This window comes from Bufo gargarizans, chromosome 3 (genome assembly GCF_014858855.1).
Source record: "Bufo gargarizans isolate SCDJY-AF-19 chromosome 3, ASM1485885v1, whole genome shotgun sequence".
Classification (NCBI taxonomy): Eukaryota; Metazoa; Chordata; class Amphibia; order Anura; family Bufonidae; genus Bufo; species Bufo gargarizans.
Window position 1 is genome coordinate 347054002 of NC_058082.1, and position 25391 is coordinate 347079392.

The 25391-nt window shown below is 42.1% G+C and overlaps 1 protein-coding gene across 6 annotated transcripts in view; it reads left to right on the top strand.

The window, feature by feature from the left end:
- The window catches only part of MAP7D1 (MAP7 domain containing 1), a 77925-nt gene that overhangs the window by 35360 nt on the left and 17174 nt on the right, over window positions 1-25391 (top strand). For 3 of the 6 annotated variants that reach the window (XM_044287693.1, XM_044287691.1, XM_044287692.1), the window contains exons 2-6: window positions 10100-10510; window positions 15422-15490; window positions 19345-19508; window positions 22857-22971; window positions 23454-23564. In XM_044287693.1, coding sequence (XP_044143628.1) covers window positions 10100-10510; window positions 15422-15490; window positions 19345-19508; window positions 22857-22971; window positions 23454-23564 — 870 coding nt within the window. The remainder of the gene's footprint in view (window positions 1-10099; window positions 10511-15421; window positions 15491-19344; window positions 19509-22856; window positions 22972-23453; window positions 23565-25391) is intronic. The other 3 variants (XM_044287696.1, XM_044287694.1, XM_044287695.1) reach the window with 1 other exon arrangement.

Sequence of the window (25391 nt, forward strand, 5' to 3'; positions counted from 1 at the left end):
GCATTCCAAGGCTACAATATATGCTACTAAATGTATAGCACCCAGCTGTATGGAGCAATGTAAGCGAAGAAGAGGCCGTATTGCACACATGAGCGCTTTGGCCCCTTTATATGATGATTGGCACGGGTTCTGAGATTTGGACCTGCGCTGATCTGGTATTGATGGCTTATAGTAAGGATAGGCCATCAATATTGTGTAGTCTCATCTGTACTGGGCTGCTGCCGTCACACAGCTCGGTGGAAGTTAGGATAGGCCATCGATATTGTGTAGTCTTCTGTGTACTGGGCTGCTGCCGTCACACAGCTGAGTGGTAGTAAGGATAGGCCATCAATATTGTGTAGTCTCCTGTGTACTGGGCTGCTGCTGTCACACAGCTGAGTGGTAGTAAGGATAGGCCATCAATATTGTGTAGTCTCCTGTGTACTGGGCTGCTGCTGTCACACAGCTGAGTGGTAGTAAGGATAGGCCATCAATATTGTGTAGTCTCCTGTGTACTGGGCTGCTGCTGTCACACAGCTGAGGTGGTAGTAAGGATAGGCCATCAATATTGTGTAGTCTCCTGTGTACTGGGCTGCTGCTGTCACACAGCTGAGTGGAAGTTAGGATAGGCCATCAATATTGTGTAGTCTTCTGTGTACTGGGCAGCTGCCGTCACACAGCTGAGTGGCAGTAAGGATAGGCCATCGATATTGTGTAGTCTCCTGTGTACTGGGCTGCTGCTGTCACACAGCTGAGTGGCAGTAAGGATAGGCCATCAATATTGTGTAGTCTCCTATGTACTGGGCTGCTGCCGTCACACAGCTGAGTGGCAGTAAGGATAGGCCATCAATATTGTGTAGTCTTCTGTGTACTGGGCTGCTGCCGTCACACAGCTGAGTGGTAGTAAGGATAGGCCATCAATATTGTGTAGTCTCATCTGTACTGGGCTGCTGCTGTCACACAACTGAGGTGGTAGTAAGGATAGGCCATCGATATTGTGTAGTCTTCTGTGTACTGGGCAGCTGCCGTCACACAGCTGAGTGGCAGTAAGGATAGGCCATCAATATTGTGTAGTCTTCTGTGTACTGGGCTGCTGCTGTCACACAGCTGAGTGGTAGTAAGGATAGGCCATCAATATTGTGTAGTCTCCTGTGTACTGGGCTGCTGCTGTCACACAGCTGAGGTGGTAGTAAGGATAGGCCATCAATATTGTGTAGTCTCCTGTGTACTGGGCTGCTGCTGTCACACAGCTGAGTGGAAGTTAGGATAGGCCATCAATATTGTGTAGTCTTCTGTGTACTGGGCAGCTGCCGTCACACAGCTGAGTGGCAGTAAGGATAGGCCATCGATATTGTGTAGTCTCCTGTGTACTGGGCTGCTGCTGTCACACAGCTGAGTGGCAGTAAGGATAGGCCATCAATATTGTGTAGTCTCCTATGTACTGGGCTGCTGCCGTCACACAGCTGAGTGGCAGTAAGGATAGGCCATCAATATTGTGTAGTCTTCTGTGTACTGGGCTGCTGCCGTCACACAGCTGAGTGGTAGTAAGGATAGGCCATCAATATTGTGTAGTCTCATCTGTACTGGGCTGCTGCTGTCACACAACTGAGGTGGTAGTAATGATAGGCTATCAATATTGTGTAGTCTTCTGTGTACTGGGCTGCTGCCGTCACACAGCTGAGTGGTAGTAAGGATAGGCCATCGATATTGTGTAGTCTTCTGTGTACTGGGCTGCTGCCGTCACACAGCTGAGTGGTAGTAAGGATAGGCCATCAATATTGTGTAGTCTCCTGTGTACTGGGCTGCTGCCGTCACACAGCTGAGTGGTAGTAAGGATAGGCCATCGATATTGTGTAGTCTTCTGTGTACTGGGCAGCTGCCGTCACACAGCTGAGTGGCAGTAAGGATAGGCCATCAATATTGTGTAGTCTTCTGTGTACTGGGCTGCTGCTGTCACACAGCTGAGTGGTAGTAAGGATAGGCCATCAATATTGTGTAGTCTCCTGTGTACTGGGCTGCTGCTGTCACACAGCTGAGTGGTAGTAAGGATAGGCCATCAATATTGTGTAGTCTCCTGTGTACTGGGCTGCTGCTGTCACACAGCTGAGTGGTAGTAAGGATAGGCCATCAATATTGTGTAGTCTTCTGTGTACTGGGCTGCTGCCGTCACACAGCTGAGTGGTAGTAAGGATAGGCCATCGATATTGTGTAGTCTTCTGTGTACTGGGCAGCTGCCGTCACACAGCTGAGTGGTAGTAAGGATAGGCCATCAATATTGTGTAGTCTCCTGTGTACTGGGCTGCTGCTGTCACACAGCTGAGTGGTAGTAAGGATAGGCCATCGATATTGTGTAGTCTCCTGTGTACTGGGCTGCTGCCGTCACACAGCTGAGTGGTAGTAAGGATAGGCCATCGATATTGTGTAGTCTTCTGTGTACTGGGCTGCTGCCGTCACACAGCTGAGTGGTAGTAAGGATAGGCCATCGATATTGTGTAGTCTTCTGTGTACTGGGCTGCTGCTGTCACACAGCTGAGTGGTAGTAAGGATAGGCCATCGATATTGTGTAGTCTCCTGTGTACTGGGCTGCTGCTGTCACACAGCTGAGTGGTAGTAAGGATAGGCCATCAATATTGTGTAGTCTTCTGTGTACTGGGCAGCTGCCGTCACACAGCTGAGTGGTAGTAAGGATAGGCCATCAATATTGTGTAGTCTTCTGTGTACTGGGCTGCTGCCGTCACACAGCTGAGTGGTAGTAAGGATAGGCCATCAATATTGTGTAGTCTCCTGTGTACTGGGCTGCTGCTGTCACACAGCTGAGTGGTAGTAAGGATAGGCCATCAATATTGTGTAGTCTTCTGTGTACTGGGCTGCTGCTGTCACACAGCTGAGTGGTAGTAAGGATAGGCCATCGATATTGTGTAGTCTCCTGTGTACTGGGCTGCTGCTGTCACACAGCTGAAGGGCGGCTGTACAAAGCCAGGAACTTGGTGCACAGTGCTGTATACCGCATATGCCTTGTGTAGTGAGGATGGGCCTGATAGAAATAGTGGCGGTATAGAGACCTAGCGGAGCATGGCTAACAGAGTACTACTGGAAGACCTCTCCTATAGAATCTAAGGGAGAACCACAAGGTTAGCATGAAAGATTTCGGGAGGTCATTGTAGGCAAATGGTTTGTTTCTGAAAAATAAATAAATTTGACGACCTTGTTTAATTTGTAAATGGTATAGAATGAGCCACATTGATGATTCCAGGGGAACGGTAAAATGCCACATAGCCTGCAGGTAGAAATGCTCCCTTGGCAGGTTTCTCACTGTAGACAGCTGCTTTAGCTTTCCTATGTCAGGATCACTAATGGGGAAGTCAATTCTCTGCTTCAGATATACATTAAATATGGAAGTACAGTATATGGAATGATAGAATATGGAAACCTTTGAATCACTCCTGCCATCTTCCAGTATGCCTCATGGGATTTCTTGCGCTGAGGTTAGGACTCTGGTTATAACACATGTGTTCTCTTCCTGCTCCAGAAGAACTAAAAATATTCTGCAGCTTGATCATTCCTGATGGGATGGGTCACATGGATAGCTCGCTAATGAAAAGGACAGAAGAACGTGAAGGACTGCTATCTACTCAACTCTTAACCCTGCAGTAGCGCCGGTTCTCATTACTATTTATTTATTATACACACTTATATAGCGCTACTAATTCCGCAGCGCTTTACAAACATTATCATCCAACTGTCCCCAATGGGGCTCACAATCTAAGGTCCCTATCAGTACTGATATATTTCTATGTTTTAAGGCATTGGGACATGCTAGAGACAATAACTTGTATTCTTCATGATATGTGTAGTAAAAGTGCCTGCAGTAGATTGGTGACACAGATGGAACTGTGCCACCAGATATACGAGCATTTCACAGCACCAATGACAAACATTATCAAACGCAACTGAATCGGAGTCGATCAGTTTTCACCCTGTAGCCATGCTCTTGGCAGTCCGTTAGTTGGGAGACTCTGTGCCAGGGAGATATACCCTGTGAATGATGGTAAATGACTTTGTCCACACAAAAAAGCGACTAAAAGTTTCTGATGGTTCCAGTTATTTGTTGGTCTAGAAACATAGTGTAAAATTTCACAGAAGTATGAGAGTCTTGGAGTAGTTCCCCCACATGCCAGGCTCAAGCATGCATCAGTACATATTGAAATAACAGGCTCCATTGACATACTGTAGAGAAGATTTGGATGTACAGTATGGCCATCTCAGTAGTTTCATGCCCCACTTACAGCTCCTTCCAGATTCATAACTAGAGACTAATGAATGAGGTCTTATTTTGACATGCATGTCTTCCTCCAAAGAACATGTATAAAAAGTGGTCGATGGTACCTCTAGACAGCACCTTCTTCTAAATGTATTCTATTGTCAAATGAAGGCAATATGAAAGTCTATACAGTCCAAAATAATCCAGAATGGCTGCTTGCTGGTAAATGTTAACGCGTGCAGCCGTTGCTTGTTACTTTTTCAATGTTTCGGTTCCATCTGTTTTTGTAGCCAGTCATTATCAGTATTGCAGATAGCTTGTAATTCCTCAGTAACATCCATCAGTGCATTGATTCTTTGTGTTCAGTCATGTATTTTTTTTTTTTATTATTATTGAGTTTTTTTCATACATTGTACTTCTTCCTCTTCTGCTGCAACTGAAACGAAACATAGCTATTTTTGTGATTGGGGCTTATTAGCTGAAGGCTGATGGGCTCTGCTTGCAGCCCCCTCCACCACCCCTTTCCGGCACAGCGTGTTAACATGGGCTAGCCATTGCCGCCATGTAACCACCACCATCGTAGCCAGTAAGTGGGGCAATAAGGGACCTGGAGACTCTTCCATCTATGTCAGGGGGATATAGAGGACTGTGCTGCTGTACAGTTAGTTTTCTGTATGATCAGGCAGAGTGATTTAGAAGAGCTCTGCCCGATCAGCATGTGAGTGGTGAGAAGGGCCTGGTTGCAGCTGTTATGACCCTTATAACTACATCACTGTTTTTTATTTTTTAAACCCTTTATATTACAGACCTTTTGTAGATATGGACAGAAAAACACATACAATGTATCCGCAAGCCATAAAGGGGTTGAACTTGGACATACCCAGAATTTCACCCAGGCAGCCCCCCTGATGTTAGCATCGGAGCATCTTATGATGTTTATTTACAATAACACTGCAGTGTGTTCGATGACGTCACGCGCTCTGATGGGCCATTTTACAGGCTAGAGCACTGCCCCTGGTGAAGCGTTAGGCGAAACGCGCATCGGGACGAGGGAGATCCAGACCTTGGTTACAGGTATACTTATGGTTATGTAGAGATTTGGTGGTTTGGTACTGTTTACCCGCAGTCTGGCACTTTGCACTTTATACAATGCATTCATGATATGTTGTACGGTGACCCCTTTTCTCTATTTATGTCTATTGCACATTTATTGTCATTTCTGGTTATCTCCTGTGCGGCAATTTTCTTGTCCTATGTGTAGTTGTACCACCAACATATTTTTACTGTGTTTTATGTATATGTATATGTATGAATAAAGGTATTTATTATTTCTTATCCGGACTAGCTGTTTTTGGTGTTCACTTTTTATTACGTAGACAAAGTTACATAGGCCAGTGCTTTTCCTGTAGTGTCCAAGCGCAGCCACCACTGCTGGATTTTAGGTTAGGGTGGTCATAACCCCTGTAAACAAGTGTATAATGTGATGTAAAAAATTAATCCATCCAGCAAAGGAGGCAATATGGACAATCACAATACATTAGTACGTGCCTTGTATTAACTTTTTCTACATAATAAATATAATTTACTGAAGTGAGACAACCCATTTAACCCCTTCCCGACCAGTGCCGTAATAGTACGGCGCAGCGGGACGTGACTTGCCGCCCAGCTGCGCCCGCCTGATCAGCTGCAGGGGACTGGCTGTTCCCGTTAGCCGGACCCCTGCTGTATGCCCCAGCATCGGTGAAAACACTGATGCCGGCACATTAACCCCTTCTAACCCCTGGGTCTCCTAGGCAACCTGTTAGTGTATTATCACATGGCCTAACCACTCGGGTGAACACCGTAAAAAATAAAAAATAAAAACTGTGAAAAAATTCTATTTTTGTCACTTTACATCACAAAAATTGCAACAGCAAGTGATTAAAAAGGCGTATGCACCCCAAAATTGTACCAATCAGACCATCACCTCATACCGCAAAAAATGAGACCATACCTAAGAGAATTGGTCAACAAATATAAAAAGCTATGGCTCTCAGACTATGAATACACTAAAATATAATTTCGGTTTAAAAAATGCTATTATGTAAAACTTAAATAAATAAGAAAAAGTAGACATATTAGGTATTGCCACGTCCGTAACGATCTGCTATATAAAAAAGTCACATGACCTAATCCCTCAGGTAAACGCTGTAAAAATAAAAACTGTGCCAAAACATCAATTTTTTGGTTACCTTGCCTCACAAAAAAACGTGATGTAGAGCAATTAAAATCATATGTACCCCAAAATAGTACCAATAAAACTGTCACCTTATCCCCTAGTTTCCAAAATGGGTTCACTTTTTGGGAGTTTTTCTACTGTAAGGGTGCATCAGGGGGGCTTAAAATAGGACATGGCATCTAAAAACCAGTCCACCAAAATCTGCCTTCCAAAAACCATATGGCGTTCCTTTCCTTCTACGCCCTGCTGTATGCCCTTACATCAGTTTACGACCACATGTCGGGTTTTTCTGTAAACTGCAGAATCAGGATAATAAATATTGAGTTTTGTTTTGGCTGTTAAACCTTGATGTGTTTAAAAGTCACAGCTAAGACGATATCCCGTCAGAGGGAGTAATGATTACGGGTGGTATGTACTATTATTTAGTCACAGGGTACCTTCTGTTATAAAACATAGCCTTTAATGTTGATTACATATAAAATAACAAACTCCCACAGACAAACAAAAGACATAAAAAAGAAAAGGCAACACATCAGGGGTGGATGTATACTGCGTATACTCTACGGAGATGTTCCTGTTCCTCCGTCAATGCTTGAGGACATTGGGATCTGGGCAGGTTGGTCGTATATTGATTTGGGCCTATCCCTGGATTTGGCCCTATACTGCATGTGCCCTGCCTAAAAAACTGAATAGCCGCCCCGATAGGGGCGATCCCTTGTTCAGGAACCTCCTAGAATGCCCTAGACCAGGGATGTCAAACTCGTGGCCCTCCAGCTGTTGCAAAACTACAACTCCCATCATGCCTGGGCATACTACAGCTATCAGGGAATGATGGGAGTTGTAGTTTTGCAACATCTGGAGGGCCATGAGTTTGACATCCATGCCCTAGACTGACCCTCTTGTGGGATTGTGGGCAGAGCCTTATCGCCTTGATGTGTTAAAGAAAAAAAAAATGGATTAAAATGGAAAATCTGCCCAAAAAGTGAAATTTTTTAATTTCATCTCCATTTTCCTTCAATTCTTGTGGAACACCTAAAGGGTAAACAAAGTTTGTAAAAATCAGTTTTGAGTAACTTGAGGGGTGTAGTTTCTACAATGTGGTAATTTATGGGGGGTTTCCACTATGTAAGCCCCACAAAGTGACTTTAGACCTAAACTGGTCCTTAAAAAGTGGGTTTTTGAAATTTTCTTAAAAATTTTAAGAATTGCTTCTAAGATTCTAACCCTTCTAACGTCCGAAAAATAAAATGACATTTACAAAATGATGCCAACATAAAGTAGACATGGGGAATGTTAAGTAATAAATATTTTATGAGGTATCAAGTTCAGAGAAATTGAAATTTTTGAAAATTGCTAATTATTTTTGGGGGATTTTTTCATAAATAAAGGTGAAATATATTGACTCAAATTTATGACTATCCTAAAGTACAACGTGTCACGAGAAAACAGTCTCAAAATGGCTTAGAATATTAAGTGTTCCAAAGTTATTACCACATAAAGTGACACTGGGCAGGAAGGTAAAAACTGGCCCGGGGTAGAAAGAGTTAAAGGTTTGAGCAGAGAAGTAATAATGGCTCTTGGATTTCTTGCAGTCATAGGATGGGAATAAGTACCAATTACTTTGGGATGCCATAATAAACGCCATTTTCAAACTACCCAGCTCAGAAATGGCAAATGGAATATTAATCCCTATGCAATTTGGCAACACAGTTAGGCTACTTTCATACTAGTGTTCGGGGTTCCGCTTGTGAGTTCCGTTTGAAGGCTCTCACAAGCGGCCCCGAACGGATCCGTCCAGCCCTAATGCATTCTGAGTAGATGCGGATCCGCTCAGAATGCATCAGTCTGGCTCCGTTTGGCCTCCGCTCCGCTCAGCAGGTGGACACCCGAACGCTGCTGGCAGCGGTTTCGTGTCCGCCTGGCCGTGCGGAGCCAAATGGATCCGTCCAGACTTACAATGTAAGTCAATGGGTACGGATCCGTTTGACGTTGACACAATATGGTGCAATTTCAAACGGATCCATCCCCCATTGACTTTCAATGTAAAGTCTGGACGGATCCGTCTGACTAACAATTAGACTTTTTTCTGAAAAATAATGCAGACGGATCCGTTCTGAACGGATACCATTGTTTGCATTATAGGAGCGGATCCGTCTGTGCAGATACCAGACAGATCCGCTCTGAATGCAAGTGTGAAAGTAGCCTTATACAGTTTGATGAAAATGGTTCAGGCTAGGAGAATTCATTCTGTTAGAGTTAGACCATTGAATACAATCATACGTCCATATATAGGTTCAGAAAAAGACATGGATAATACAAATAAACATGCATTTCCTGTGAATGGAAGTAGTATCCAGCTCCATCCACAACACAGTGGACAGAGCTGTGGGGATCCAGCACCTGTTTTCAATGCCAGCGGTACCCGAAGTAGGACCTATCCTGAGGATAGACTATCAATAGAAAAATCCTGGCGCAACCCCTTAAGTACTCAAATATAAATTGGATAAATTAATAATGCAAGAAGAGGATAAACAAATGCGCCTTGGTCTCTATTCTTTTCTTGCATATTGATTTTTGGAATAATGAGGCATAGTTAAGTCTGCTGTACAGTTCTCCTGGTTTAGCACAGTGTACGTAGAGCAATATCTTGTATTAATATAAATAAATGTCATTTATGTAATGAGTTTTCCAATATTTCTGAATCAATTTCTTAAGCTTTTCTAGGTTATTTAAAAAAAATATATATTTGGGCCAAAGTAAGCCAGTAGGGATGAGCTGAATTGCGTTATGGATTCCGTTACCACGGACCATAACGCAATTCCATGACGGAATGCCTTTAGAGGCATTCCATCATAATAGAAGTCTATGGCCAGCATAATGAATCCGTCCGGTTTCCGTTATGCGGGAGTCCTCTAAAGACATTCCATTACCCATTCCGTCCTTGAATCGCGTTATGGTCTGTGGTAAAGAAATCCATAACGCCATTCACCATATACCCAAAACTGAACTCCAAAAACTGAAGTTCGCTCATCCCTATAAGCCAGCTGATGTAAAGTTAGCTGAAGATGCACCAATTTTAACATCTAACATGAGTCACTATGATAAATTTGGCGCTTGTTTAGACTGTCGGGTCTAAGTTTACACTGTCTAAGTATTAAACAGGATTAGTAAATCTGCCCCAGTGTCCCTTGCCGTGCACTTGTAACATCAGTATAGACTGCATAGTGCCTAATAAAGTGAGTTCTCGCAGGTTATTACTTTTGGGATGGATGTTGATTTTCATTGAAAATGTGACGATTCTTGACCCAACTGACTATCAGCACTTTGCCAATCATTTTATTGTATTATTGTTTGATCTTTGCGGCCTCATCATTTTTTCCATTGGTCCATCTATCGGAATTTAGTCAACTTGGTCTTGTGTGGTATTGCTGCTTCCTCCTGTTCACTTAAATGGATGACACTATGCTGCAGCGCCGCTACTAAGTTGACGGATAAATCTGCACGAGCAGCACAGCCCTACTGTTGTGATACTGATGACCTGTCCTTCTAGATAGCTCATCAATAATTTGCACCTGTGAAAACCCCTTTAATGGATGTTCAAATATTATATACCGTAGTACTCATATTTGTATATTTTATAGGTGTTGAAGCAACAGAAGAAAATGTACAACCACCAGCAGAAACGACACACAGTTCAGATTCTCGATTACCAAGTGGACAGCCAACCACAAAGACAGAAGAAGAAACTGCCAGCTCTTCATCTTTGACGAAGAGCCACCTCTCACAACAGACTTGTGGACTTCATACAGAACAGTCGGCTGAAGGGCCCACTACCTCTTCACAAACAGAAAGTTCTTGTGTTTCTGCTGAGGAGGGACCAAGATTACCCATTGCCGATCACAGTTCTTTACTACAGACTGAAAGACCAAGCACATCACAAGCAGCTGGGAGTTCAAGCTCTCCAAAGGAGCAGCAAATAGTAAAATGTGATGGGACTTCTCCCTCTGCTGCCCAGTCTCCTACTCAAGCCATTACTCCCAAACAGAAACTAGGTGCGCCTCGTATACCTTCTTTATTGTCCACTGACACGAGTGGTTGTGTCCGGTATTAACATGTGTCTACTTAACCACTTAGAAATTGCAGTTTTGTGTTTCATAATGCATATTTGTGTTACTGTTTTTAGTTGCCCATCTTCTTCTGATCTAGGACCAAGTATGGGTGATACAGTGGCATCATCTGAGCATGTCTCCTTGTGGTGGCCCCGTACAGTATAATGTTTCCTTGTGGCTGCCCCGTACAGTATGTCTCCTTGTGGCTGCCCTGTGCAGTATGTCTCCCTGTGGCGGCCCTTGTACAGTATGACGTCTCCCTATTGGATGGGTATTTATTGCGATATATCATTATAGTGGGAATATTTTTTATATCGCCCAACCCTATACTAATATTTACGCCAGACCCTGACTAGCATAGATTTCAGTGTTTTTACACCAGAAAACTGGTGTAAAAGATGATAAATGTGGCTGCTGGCCCTGCCTCCCTACTGCCCTCTCCACCCTCCTTTTCAGGAAAGTGGCAATGTTAGTGGAAAAACGCCGCTTGCACAAAAAAATTGCTGCGCAACCCCTTTAAATATGATATGAAATAAAATATTTTTTCACCTTTAAGCACACTTTTATACGTCTGTATTCTAGAACTGCATTCACAGTTGTACAGGCTATAGAACCACATTTATTTTTGCAAGCTCAGTGTCTGAGATTTTGCTCTTGTGATTTGCATTCTGAGAAGCCTTTAAGGCTGCCTTACAGGGGTTCGGCTGACGGTTTAATGTGTGTGGGGAGCTCCTGACTCTCCCCGGACAGATGATGTCAAGGTTAGAGAAGGATCAGGTGAAGTGAATATTTTCGCTGGATCCTTTTGCTCCTGGGAGATAGGCCCTCACTAATATTGTCTGGTGCAGCTTTCTCCATTCTCCTCATAGAATACACATACACATTCAGACATTCACACATTCAGGCTTTGTTTGCTTGAATGCAGTGGCAACATGCCTATATACTGCACATGATCACTGCAGGCAATCATTGGCCTCAGAGGTCTTGTACCATATACCACTGAGCCCAGTGATTGGCATCAGCCAAGAATATGATGTCATGGCTGCAGTGTTTGGAAGGCTTGGAGCCTTGGCACTGGAGCAGAAGACTGTTTGACCTGGTGAGCATCACTTCGTTTCTCATTTTAAGGCCTATCGCACACGACCGTATGGCTTTTTCAGTGTTTTGCTGTCCGTTTTTCATGGATCCGTTGTTCCGTTTTTTGTTTCTGTTGTGTTTACGTTTCTGTTCCGTTTTTCCGTTCCGTTTTTCCGTATGGCATATACAGTAATTACAGAGATAAAATTGGCCTGGGCATAACATTTTAAATAGATGGTTCAGGGAAAAACGGAACGGAAACGGAAGACATACGGATGCATTTCCGTATGTGTTCCGTTTTTTGGGCGGATCCATTGACTTGAATGGAGCCACGGACCGTGAATTGCGGGCAATAATAGGACATGTTCTATGTTAAAACGGAATGGAAAAACAGAAATACGGAAACGGAATGCATACGGAGTACATTCAGTTTTTTTTTTGCAGAACCATTGAAATGAATGGTTCCATACACGGACCGTATACGGAATGCAAAAAACGGCCAGTAAACGGGAAAAAAAAAACGCCCGTGTGCAATAGGCCTAAGACCTTCCCTAAATTTGTGTTTGTTTTGTTTTTTCTTTCTTTTTCTTGTTAACTGGGCCAACCCCTTAAAAGTGTAAAATGGTTTTCAAAGATGATAAAAAAATATTTTACCAGCAAATGGCAGTTAACATGTAGACGACAAAGATACTACAAGGCACTTACTAATGTGCTTGCACACTATAGAAAAATGTGCCAGCCTATGAGCACTCCCATAGTCCAGGCCAGCACCTTTACCTGTAGTGTGCAAGCACGGCCACTGCGGGATTACCGGGTGGTCATAACCTCTGGATACGAGCAGCATATAACGTGATGGAAAAGTTAATCCAGCCAAGAAAGGAAGCAATATGGACAATCACAATACATTAGTAAGTGCCTTGTATTAACTTATTCTACATGATAAATGCCACGTGCTGAGGAGAGACAATCCCTTTAACTGATGTACTTACTATGTTTCAAATTAAAAAAAAAAGTTCCTTCCCCACCTGCTGCTTCAGAATAAAGGCTTCCACAAATTACAACCTTGATTTGATAGACTAGACTGACTAGAGATGGATTTGCATGTTTAACGACATATACACTACTCACAAAAAGTTTGGGATATTTGGCTTTCAGGTGAAATTTATTAAAAATGTAAAAAAGTTCATGCTACAGTGATTTTATATCATGAAAGTAGGGCATTGAAGTAGAAGCATGCAATGGTGATTTCCTCATCCCAAACTATTTATTGAAACAAAAGCCAACACCAGTGGTGGGTGTACCCCCACAAAAATGTGAATGTCTCAATAACTTGTTATGTGGCCGTGAGCATCAATTACAGCTTGACAACATCTCATGCTGTTCACAAGTCAACATATTGTCTGCTGAGGCATGGCATCCCATTCTTCTTGAAGGGTGGCCCTCGGGTCATTGAGGTTCTGGGTAAAGAGTTACGAGCTTCTACATGATGACTCTGCTAATCTCATAGGTTTTCAGTGGGATTCAGGTCTGGAGAAAGTGCAGGTCACTCCATTTGAGGTACCCATGTCCAGCAGCCATTCCCTAATGATGCGACCTTGATAAGCTGGCGCATTGTTGTCCTTGAAGATGAAATTAAGCCTGTGTTGTTCATGCAGAGGCACAATGACTGGATTAATTATGTTATTCAAGTATGGGCTTGTCACTGTACTATTCACAAAGTGTAGGGCAGTTGTGTATTGACTAGACACACCTGCCCACGCTCTCTTTGACATCTACAACATTGTTGGCTGCTATCATTTCTTCTCAGCGTGATGCGACTTTCTTCAGTAAACAGCACTGAGGCCCACTGGTCCCTCATCCAGCATAGATGCTCCCTGGCCCATACAAGATTACGCCTGTGGTCAGGTACCCTTGCAGGTTGTCTAGCAAGCAGATAACGCTTATGTAAACAGTTTGAATGGTCTAAAATGACATTTAGGTGCCTCTCACCTCCCTTAAATGTTCCTGGAGTTGTGTAGCATTCATCATCTGGTTCCACATTCTTCACAATGAAGCGGTCCTCAGTGTGGGATGTGGCCAAAGGACGTCCACTTCTATGCCTTTCTGTTACTCATCCAGTCTCTCTGTATCTCTGGTGCAACCTGCTGATGACGCTCAGTGGTCACTTCTGTCTGAGAACACCCTGCTTGAAGCCTCTCAATGGCGAGATACTGGTGATAAATTGTTAGGTGTCATCTTGGTCTCAGGATGTAAAAATGTGAACAGCATGATGAGGACTGTTTAAATGCCAATTGTAATTGAACCAGGAAATTTATTGGGCGATTCATGGATCAAACACCTGTAGTGAATTATGCCGTTAATCTTCTTGTTAGAGAACAGCAGGTTGTGCAAAAAACTTTGAATAGTTGGACATGTGCGTTCAAAAGCTTAGAGAAGGTCACATTTAGCTCACCTGTAAAGGTTGGAGTGCATTTTAGGTTTATCCTAAAATGTCACCCACAAGCCAAATATCCCTAACTTTTTGTGAGTAGTGTAATTTATATTGTCTGCAGTTTAGCATGCTTAGTGACAGAACTCCTGGTAATGAGGATAATTCTCATATATTTCAGGTATACATTAGGGAGTCACTATTTATGCATTTCATTAATATATTCATGTAGACTCATAGAGCCTGAACATGCGCTTTTAAACAATGCACGAGATGAAGAAAGCAGGATTTCCACTTTGATTGTTGACCTCATTTATTTTTGCACATAAACTTGCTGTAATCTTTTAGGGTTTTATCCATTACCAATAGTTATGGGCTATTCAGACCATAATTGTAAATTGGAGGTATATGCTGAGAGGATTAGGTTAGTTTTGATGCACTTGTACAGCTGATTCTCAGCATACTTGCCAGGTAGCAGCCAAATCTCAGCTGGACCCCATTATAGTTAATGGGGCTGTGGGCTGTCCGGTACTATCCAGCAATGCCGAATCCAGAGAGCTCCGGCAGACAGTTCGTGAAACTGGCCTTACCTGGTATGTACAGTCCCTCTGTTGTATGCTGCTTTACTGCAATGCAGTGGCATATGTCAACCTTAGCCTTCCATGTTTTTTGTAGGATGCCTCTGTATGGAATAACGCAGCATCCTGCCCTATTCCATACAGTTTAGGAATGTATTCCAGCCTCTCGCAACACAAAAGGACACTCTTTTGGGCTTTTTCCAGTATATGTGAGCCTATGGGTTCAATTGATGTATGCACTGTAAGCTTTTACCTGTGCATTCAGTGTGAATTCAGCTTTAAAGAATGCATTTATGGTTGGAAAAAAAAATCCTTTGCTCTATGTTTCACTTATATTGTATGATTTTAATGTAATAATTATTAGATATTTTTCCTTAGTGTGTATTTTGTTGAGTTGCCCTTCCTTGACCATGGAATGCCAACATATAATAGTCTTTTTACACAGACCGACAATCTGGCCAACGTTTATTTATTGGGTGATTGTGTCTTTCAGTTGGCATCTAAAATCGCTGTTTCTGGACGGCAGACGGGCCTCTATGATCAGTGATCTGCTGCCCAGAAACAGTGAAACTGTATGGAGACAGGTGATCTCTGCAGTGGTTGCTCGTCCCTGTGGAAATGCAGCTCTCATCTCCCTGATAATCAGGCAATTATTGGGAACATTTTGTTCCTCCCTGATAATTGCCTGCTAAATAGGTCCATGTAAAAGTACCTTAAGTATATAGAGATAATCTAAATGTACTTAGAATCTGTATTTAAATTCCCTGACAGACACACAGAAAGCAGAGCAACGGCAGAAACAAGCAAAAGAAAGGAGGGAAGAAAGAGCCAAGTATCTAGGTGAGTTTTGTTTGTTGCATGTTGTATATCTTTTAGTTGTTCAAGTATCTAACAACAACTATCTCCTTATAAACCCAGTGTCAAGGCTTTGTCTCACCCACCAGAACTCTTAAAATGTTCCCTTGCCAGGAAATCTCACAAGTCAGACTCATGAATATTTAATTTGCAGTGGAGGCTAAGCAGCATAAATATTTCACTTTTTCCAGACACATCAGGAAGCCGAGTACTTGTGTCTTCACCGTAGAGTCATCTTTGATGTTCTTCTATTCTTTATATACAAAATAAATGCAAGTTGGCTCATCTTAACAAACCCACAGAGTTATATTTGGGATGTATGGTGAGACTCTAAGTGGAGTACAATTACTTGATCAGACCAGCAAGAAGAGAGGCATAACAGGCCTAGTGAACTTCTGTCGTAGCTAGCAATTAAAGGCCCGAACAATACCTGTGTCTAATTTATATTTTATCCAAAAATCACTTGTTGGAGGTGGGGCTTAAAGGAAATGAGTCACTTGTAGTTTTTCTGACCAGATAGTGACACATATCCCTTTTTCTAATCTGTTTTCATTTTCTGATTGTAGATTTTAAAAATTTGTTATTGAATTATTATTTTCTGAGCATGATTATGGGGGCAGCCATCTTGTATGAGCTGTTAGCAGCATTTAGACATATGCTCTACTGCAGACGCCATGGTCCACAGACACAATAGGCTGGAGGGGGCTATGAAAGAGCTTTGTAGGCATGCTCTGTGACCTGTGTAGATGTCATTGTACAGGGAAGCAGTAGATAAGCAAATCGCTTTCGTTCTAATACAACCGGCTGCATCCATTCAGAATGGATCCGGTTTTATTATAGCGAAAATGAAGAAACTGGCACTAAAACCATTGTAAGTCAATGGACGCCAGATCAGCTTTTTTTTCGGACACTGGACCATATTCTGTCACCGTTGACTTGCATGGCTTTTGGCATGTTCAGTTTCCCATGCCGTACATAAAAACGCTGCTTGCAGTGATTTTGTGTCCGGCATGGGAACGCAACCAACCGGAACGGAATGCATTCTGGTGCACTCCATTCTGGTTTGTTCAGTTTTGTCCCTTTTGTCAATAAATGGAGACAAAGCTGAAATGCTGTGCTGTGGTTTTGAGACCTTGTGCTGGATCTCAAAACCTGACCGCACAACTCAAGTGTGAAAGTAGCCTTACATAGGTGATTTTCTGAGGACCTATTCCCTTTAAGAAACTGAGACTAACCATGATAATGGGGGAACAAAAATAGAAAGTACAACATAAAAAGTAACAAATGGAAAATAATATTCTAGGACCTATTGAAATAAACTCCATGTTTGTGAACTAATCGAGTTTTATATTAAAGAATTCTGTTTAAGATTTACTGTATTTTAGAGGAATCTATATATGCCTGTTTATTCTTTATTTTATGTACTTTATACCTCCCCATTAGTTGTACCTCAGGTACAAGTACTGTACACGTAGTCCTAAAAACCCACCCACTGTTTCTCCTACTTGTGGTCTGTATGTTGTCTGCTATATAAAAAGGAGAGGATGTCACTGCGGGTCTGCCTTGATTATTCTATGTAACAGGACAGATGATGACCTAGTAACTCATGTTGGAAATATTAAGGCATTGAGCTGGTACAGTATGAAGTAGCAACTTGTCCTTTCTGCCAGCTCAATGAGCTTAGTATTTTGCTGCTGTGAGGAAGATGGTAATCTGTGATTCACAAGTTGATTTTATTCATAAGTTCACAGTTTTATTAAAATATCTATATATTTTTTTGTGTGTGCTGCAATCCTAGCACCTTTCATTTTATATTAATAAAGGGCATCTGTCAGCAGATTTGTACCTATGAAACTGTCTGACCTGTTGCATGATGTAACTAACTCCCAGACGCTTTGTCTGTTCAATTAATATAATTATTTTATTATCAACCATAAAAGGTGCTGTGCTGGTGGGTAGGTGAGGCCCAGTGCCGTTGTGGCATTTCCAGGCAGCAGGGGTGCTGTTTGGCTGCTGGGCCCTGCAGTCTACTGGTGCGGTGCTGTGGCACTGGTGGTCGAGCGCAGTGCCGCGCCAAATTTGGAGGTCGCTGCGCCAAGTTTAGAGTAGGTCCCACTCAAAGAAGCGACCTTGATGTGGTGAGTGGGCTTATGCCTTTTGATCAAAATGTACACTAATGCCTCTTGCATAAGCATGCAGTATAGGGGCCAGTACACTGAATATTGCACTGAAAAGCGAGGTTAATTAGATCAAAGCATAGCTTGTGGATATGCGATCCAGTTCTGTTTTTCTCCGTTTGACATGCATCCATAAAAGGACGCGTTTCGGCACGTCCATCAGCTGATGAAGGCTGGACGGGCCGAAACGCGTCCTTTTATGGATGTACACCCATGATAATAGAATGATTATATGAATTGAACAGACAAAGCATCCTCTGGGAGTTCGTTGCATTGTGTTTGCTGGAGTTTCTCCTTCCCAGGCCGACGCAGAGTGAATTGGGTGCTGATCATCTTTCTATATATTTCTGACCTGTTGCATGTGTGCTTGGCAGCTGATGGCATCTGTGTTCGCCCCATGTGTGTCTGCATTGCTGAGAAAATGATGTTTTAATATATGCAAATGAGCCTCTAGGAGCAACGGGCACGTTGTCATTACGCCTAGAGGCTCTGCTCTCTCTGAAACTGCTGCACCCTCTCTGCAACTACTGCACCCTCTCTACTTTTAACTACAGGACCAGGTAGGGAAAACATCATCACACCTGACTCTGTCAAAGTACAGAAGACGCAGCAGTTGCAGAGAGAGCAGAGCCTCTAGGTGTAACGCCAACGCCCCCGTTGTTCCTAGAGGCTCATTTGCATATTTTTAAATTCATCATTCATCATTTTTCTCAGCAATGCTAGTACATATGAACATGGGACCAACACAGATGTCTTCAGCTGCCAACATGTAACAGGCCAGCCAGGTACAAATCTGCTGACAGATTCCATTTAAATAAGTTTTCCCTTCGCTGTGCTAACATGCCACCTTATTCATGGCACAGTTTAGGTTCCTAATAGCAGCATCAGACATACTGCTTTGCAATAGGCAAGCCAGTGTTTACGTGAAGGATGGACAGGCCATCTCTTTGGCATCCCTCCACAGTCTATGAGCTTGCCGGATTAGATATATTGATCAGATTCTTTTATAATGTTTTTATGTCAGCCCATAAGAATTGATCTAAACCAGCTGCAGAACTTTAAGGCGGTACCCCCTGCATCTCTGCAGTCCCCAATGTCACCCTGCAGATGCCAAAGGATGAAGGTATAGAAGAGGCTCTTTGTAGAGATATCTCTGTACTATGCAGTGCAGATTGAATTATTGCGCTTTTTGCTTGATGCACGCCTTTGTTACCCATCAGTGTAAATGACCTGTTCTTACGACCAATTTTAGGTACACGTAAAAGAAAAATACATGTGAAAACTGATGACCACTAATAGCACATCCTTCCACCATTAAAGTGACAAACCTACAAATCTATACTAGGAATTGCATTAACAGTAGGATATATAATAGTGTATGTAACCTAGTAATGTGTATCATATAAAAGTGTGTAGAACAAATCACAGGAATTCCTTTTTCCAGTAGCTTCTCAAGCAGACTTATTAGAAAATCTGCTGCTGTATGTAGCAGACTGCATTCTGCTGATGGATTTGCATTAAAACTAATAATTTGAACTCCTTTCCGTCCTGCCATGGCAGGAGCCACGTTATATTATTTTGCCTTTGGCTAGCTATAGTACTGATTTTCCTCGTCATTCACCCCCGACAAGATCTCTAACCCTACTTTATAATAACCTCCAGCTGCCAAGAAGAATGTGTGGCTTGAGAAAGAGGAAAAGGCGAAACATCTGAGAGAGAAACAAATACAAGACAGGAGAAAGAGGCTGGAAGAACAGAGGCTCAAGGCTGAGAGGAAAAGGGTCATACTGGAGGAACGACAAAGGTTAAAGCATGAGAAAAATAAGGTACAAAGATGTGTGCATTCAGGTGGCTGCTCCCCAATGAAAGGCGATTTATTTCCCTAGCCTAAAGTGGTTGTGCAGCCTGTTTATATTGATGACTAGGGATGAGCGAATCGACTTTGGATGGTACATCCGAAGTAGATTCCCTAAAAACTTTATTGTAATACTGTACGGAGTTCCCGCTCCATACAGTATTAGAATGTATTGGCTCTGATGAGCTGAAGTTATTACTTTGCGTGAGACTTCATGTAATAACTTTGGGAATTATTACTGTAAAAAACCTTGGTACCAAACTCGGTACAGTATTACATTTTTTTTTTTTGTGAATTCACTTTGAATATACCATCCGAAGCTGATTCGCTCATCCCTATAGATGACCTATCCTCAGCATAGGTCAGTAGGGCATCAATACCTCATCTGCGGGGGTCCGACACCCGGCACCCATGACTCGCCTATATTAATGCTCAATAATATATTTATTTGGAATATGATTGTCATTTCTATTAGAACCTAAATTACTATTACTACTGAAAGCTATCGGTTCTAGTGTTATCACTAGGGACCCTCTCTAGTGATCAAAGAGATGCACATTTAATAATTACTGCTACAGGAATTTCAAGTTCTACAGTTTTCTAGAAAATGCATCAGTTTACTACAAACTGCAGTTAATGACAGTCTGTAGCCTGCAAATGAGGTCTAGACTACAGACTGCCTGTTTATATATATATATATATTAGCATATATGTATCATTTTAGATGAGTCATTTTGTCTTGCATAACCCTTCCTACTTATTTAGCGCATGTCTGCCATAATAGACTATTACAGTTAGGACTATAGGAAGGAGCCATTTGTCTTTATACACCCAACATGTAGCTAGACTGTCATAAACCTGTAATTACACATAAGATAACAATGGGATTGCTTTGGAGAATCAGTAACCGTTCAGCATTGACATTACTTGTAGGGAAGACGTCCGTGCAGTCTAGCATGTGCTAAGGACTTGCAGTGGATTTCCTTATAATAAATGGGTGAGAGTTTACAGTACTTTGGAGGAAGTTTCTGACCTGTTTTGCCAATTTTACAGCCAAAAGAAATCTATAAATGCTTATAAAATCAGACCTAACGATGACAAAAGGGAAGTTGCATAAAATAGTTGAATATGTAATGAGACAGTCATTACATATCAAGGGGTTGTAATTCTGACTGTAGTGATAAGGATAATGGCTACCGAAAAGTTACCTGTACAGATCAGCTGCCGCCACACTCGCCCGGTGCTGTGGTGAGCGCTGAGGACCCCAGCAGCTTTCCAAGGACAGCGCAGTACATTGTATAGAGGCTGTGATTGGTATTGCAGCTCAGCCCCCTTTTACTTCTAGGTGGCTGAGCTGCGCCTAGGCCATGTACCTATCCCGATAATAGGTCATCAATACTTTTTACTGGATAACCCCTTTTTTTTTACTTTGTCAAGTAACAACAAACAAATCATGTACACAGTGTCCAAGAGAGTTCAATGAAATGAGGACAGGGTATTGACATGACAATAACTTCTTGCTCATAATTTTGATCTAAAAAAAAAGTTCTACAACCAACTCCCCCAAACCCCCCAACCCCTAAATGGGTTGCTAAAAAACAAAAATAGCTATAAATATCTCCTTAAAGAAAGATGTTATCTCGGGGTCACAACAAGGCTCATTTGACAACACACTCCATTAGACAGCTTTCAGTGGCTGCAATACTGCAATGGTCTGATTACATTCCATCTATCATTGTATAAGCCCCATAGTAAGCGCTAGCCATGGCCTGCAGACTCCAGAATGATCCATCCAGGGGCCCCATATAGCCTCAAATTTAGATAGACATTTTTGCTTTAGATACACCCCCCTTTCTAATCTAATAATAATAATAATATTCAAACGCGCTATGTATTCTGTAATAACAGGAGGCAATGGTTGTATCCTTTTGGACGCTAATGTCTTTCGTGCCTGGTATAGCATCCTGTTGATTCCCACAACTATAGATGTCTGTAATCAGAATCAAAGATCCCCAGTAAGCACATTTTTGGATTAAGGGAAAAATGTGCACTATACACTTTATTGACAAACTTAATCGCATTGCCCAAATATTTCCCGTATTGCGCACAAGTTCCACATCATATATATCAGGTCTGCCAGTTGTTCTTCACATTTTGGGAAACATGAGTCTCCCCTATACCCAATCTTATACAGGAACACCAGGGTTTTATACACCCTATGGATAAGAAACAACTGGGACAATCTAGCAGCATTACTCAAGGACAGGCTTGGGGTCCTCCCACTGAGCATCAGTAATAGTCCCAACATCTTTTTCCCATTGTGCCTTCACCCTGAGAGGAAAGGCCTTCAACAATTCACCATGCACAGCCTGGTAAATCCTCGAAATGGCCCCCCTTGCAGTCCCAGCTGCCACCACCAAATTCAGTGTCTGGTGAGATGTATACTTTAACGACAGTACCTTGGATTGAGCGTCTATTGCATGTCTTAACTGCAAATACTTATAAAAATGATTGGAAGGCAAATCAAACTTAGTGCGCAGTTGCTGAAACAGTTTCAGAAGGCCCTGAAAAAAATAACTGTTCAATATTTCAAATCCCTTTTCTTTCCCATGTGGAAAATCCTTCCAACTGAGAAAACTGAATAACCCCTTTAAATCACGTTTTCATGTTACAGAGGACCTGTCACCACTCCTGACACGCCTCTTTTAATAGCTACATGCATTCCCCATGTAATACTAATTCTGTAGCATATATTCCTATGACTTTAGGTTGTGCCATTCCTTTATTATTTCTACTAGACGTCATGAATGCATTGCTATTAGCCTTCAGTAAGGGTACAGAGGGGTGGTAACCAGTTGGGGGGGTGTACCTGCACAGTCTGACTCTATCCAATTAGTGCTGCCATTGTCAGACTGTGCAGGTACACTCCCCCAACTGGAAACCTCCCCTCGGTACCCTTACTGCAGACTGCTAGCAATTCATTCATAACTGCTAGCAGAAATAACAAAGGAATAGCATAACGTAGAGCCATAATAATAGATGTTCAGAAATTGTTATTACGTGGGGAATGCAAGTAGCTATTAAACCAGGCGTGGTGAAAGGTCCTCTTTTAAACAGTAGGTCATTTTCTGATGATGCATTCCCTTCAATACTATGGAATGCTTTTTAGGATGAAAGTTTAGATACAAAAGTTTGCTTTTCTTCCACATGTCCCAGAAGTCTTCATTGGAACGGGTAACCCAAGTATTTATAAAATTTTCATAAAATCTACTCCATCTTTTGTGTGTGTTTGTGACTATATTATATTTTCAATTCTTAGGAGAAATATGAGGCAGCAGTCAACCGTGCTACAAAGAAGACCTGGGCAGAGATCCGTCAGCAACGATGGTCTTGGGCAGGTGCTTTGAATCAGAACTCTCCAGGACAAAAAGGGGGTAAATGATAGCACTCATGCATTGTCTATAACTCATACTTTGAATATATTGCTGGCATGCACATTGGATTTCTATTGGCAGATCCCATCAATTTAACAAGGTCCAGCATCAATATAATGTCTCTGTGGACTGTCAGACATTCTCCCAAGTCTGATGTCCAGGAAAGTAAAAAAAAAAAAGGTTGGACAGGTTGGATTTTATAGTTTCTCCTGGAGATAAGCAGAGCCAGAGCTCTCTGGAAGCTGCTTATCCTCCATTTTAATAAAAAAAATATATATATCACTTTGAGTTGAGCCTTAGATGCATGTTAATAAGGGAGGCAGAATTCAGAGCTTTGGCGGACAGCTATGTAATATCTAGGGGCCAGCACACCTCTGGTGTGATATGTTTGTCACTCCTGGGGCTAAATTGCTATACATTTATATAATAATCAGATACTTATTGTACTGTGCTGTGCTTTTCTTGTTTCTCTTAAATTTTAGCTGTAAATAGATGCTCAGTGTCTGCAGTAAATCTTCCCAGGCATGTAGACTCAATAATCAACAAGCGATTATCTAAGTCCTCTGCTACCTTGTGGAACTCGCCAAACAGAAGTAAGTGTTGTGGACGTTTTCTAATTATATCCAGTGTCGGCTCACCCACATCTGTGTAGCGGAAAAGCAGAGCTTGCATAACTCTGACATCTTATACATCAGCATGCCTTGGGATTTACAGTGCGGTATGAATTAGAGGTTTCTTCCTGGAAGATCACAAAGAAGTTGCAGGACAACATCTGCTTTAGGCTGGGCAGACATTTGAGGGAGAGGTCTCTGAATGGTCGGTCCGTGTTTACAAAATGAAAAAGACAGTATATAAACTGCTGCTCAAAGACTCTTGAAGCTCAGAATTACTTTCTGTTTCTCTGGAATGTAGCTAGTCGCCAGATTTGGCCTCTCAGATATTTCCAGGGCGGATCGCAGAGGAGGAAATTATGGAACAGTGAAGCTGCTGGCCTGTCCTTTCCTTTGTAAACCTACAAATATATGCACTACTGATCTGAAGATGTTGTTTGTTATGGCTCATGCACACGAATGTAGGTATTTTGTGGTTCGTAAAACACGGATATGCAAAAAATACAGGTGAGGTCTGTGTTGGATTCGCCTTTTTTTGCGGATCCATTGTAACAATCCTTGTCCGTAAAACGGACAAGAATAGGACATGCTTACATACCGAAACTGAAGTGAATGGTTCCGCATACGGGCTGCAAAAAATAAGTAATGGACACGGAAAGAAAAATATGTTCGTGTGTGTGAGCCCTAACGTTGAGATAAAATTACTGAAGCGGATACACTGATAATACATGGATTCTTTTCAGTGTGACTGCAGAGTGTTGTGCCATAAGAGAAGGGTGGGCAAGTTCCAAGAAATTGGTAGATTTGCCTCTATAAATACGTAGTTGCATTCAGTGTTTTTGTAGCAAGTTTTGCCATTTGCACAAAAAAAGTGTTGTATTTACATTTGTTAATATCCACACAATATATATTTTTTAAATATTTAAATCTGCAGCTCACCTGTTAGCTTTGCTGTGCAGACTGGGACAGGTTGAGCAACATCATCCCATTTTTATTAGAGAGTGGTGCTTTTGCACTGCTAGAGGTGTAGATAATGCAGGATTGCAGCGCCATAAAGACAAGGCTTCCCTGTCACTCCTTGGTCTTTGGGGAAGGGAGGTGTACATCACCACTTCTGGGAGACCCTAATAGACATTTCTCTGACTGTAAACGCCCATTCATTTCAGATGCCATAAAGCATGTGTGCGCACGCTGCTGCATTGTCTATGTGGAACCTCCAATAAGTCAGCCCCCAGGAAATCTTTAAAAGTAGTAACTTCAGACAAAAGCACATACTAATCAAAAGAAGAACTCCCGCAAAAATGTTTATTCTTTGACCTGCTAGAAAGCGGGTAGTGAAGGTAATCTTCCTACCAGTGTCTGAATTTGTGAGTTCTAACCTCCATTCCGATCCTGAGCTGTCATGTGACCAACTCTCTGATCTCCAACTGACACAGGACATGAAGTCAGTTACTTCTATTCATTCCTATGAGACTGTCATTGAGGCTTCCATAGCAATACATAGAATAACTGGCTTCCTGTCCACACATAACACATGCTGTGTTATTTGGAGAGTCTGAGTGCTGGTCACATGACACGTGAGAAGGTGAGAAGCAGAAGGGAGGAGATAACTCACAAATACAGTCACTGGTAAGAAGATTACATTGACTACTCATTACATCATGTACCTTTCTAAAAGGTCAGAGATATATAAAAATTTTTTTTTTTTTTTGGGAGTTCTTCTTTAATAAAGATAAAATAATATACTCGAGACACATTCATAGTTGTTTTGTTTTTTTGAGTTTTTTTTAAACTCTGCTATGGGTAAAA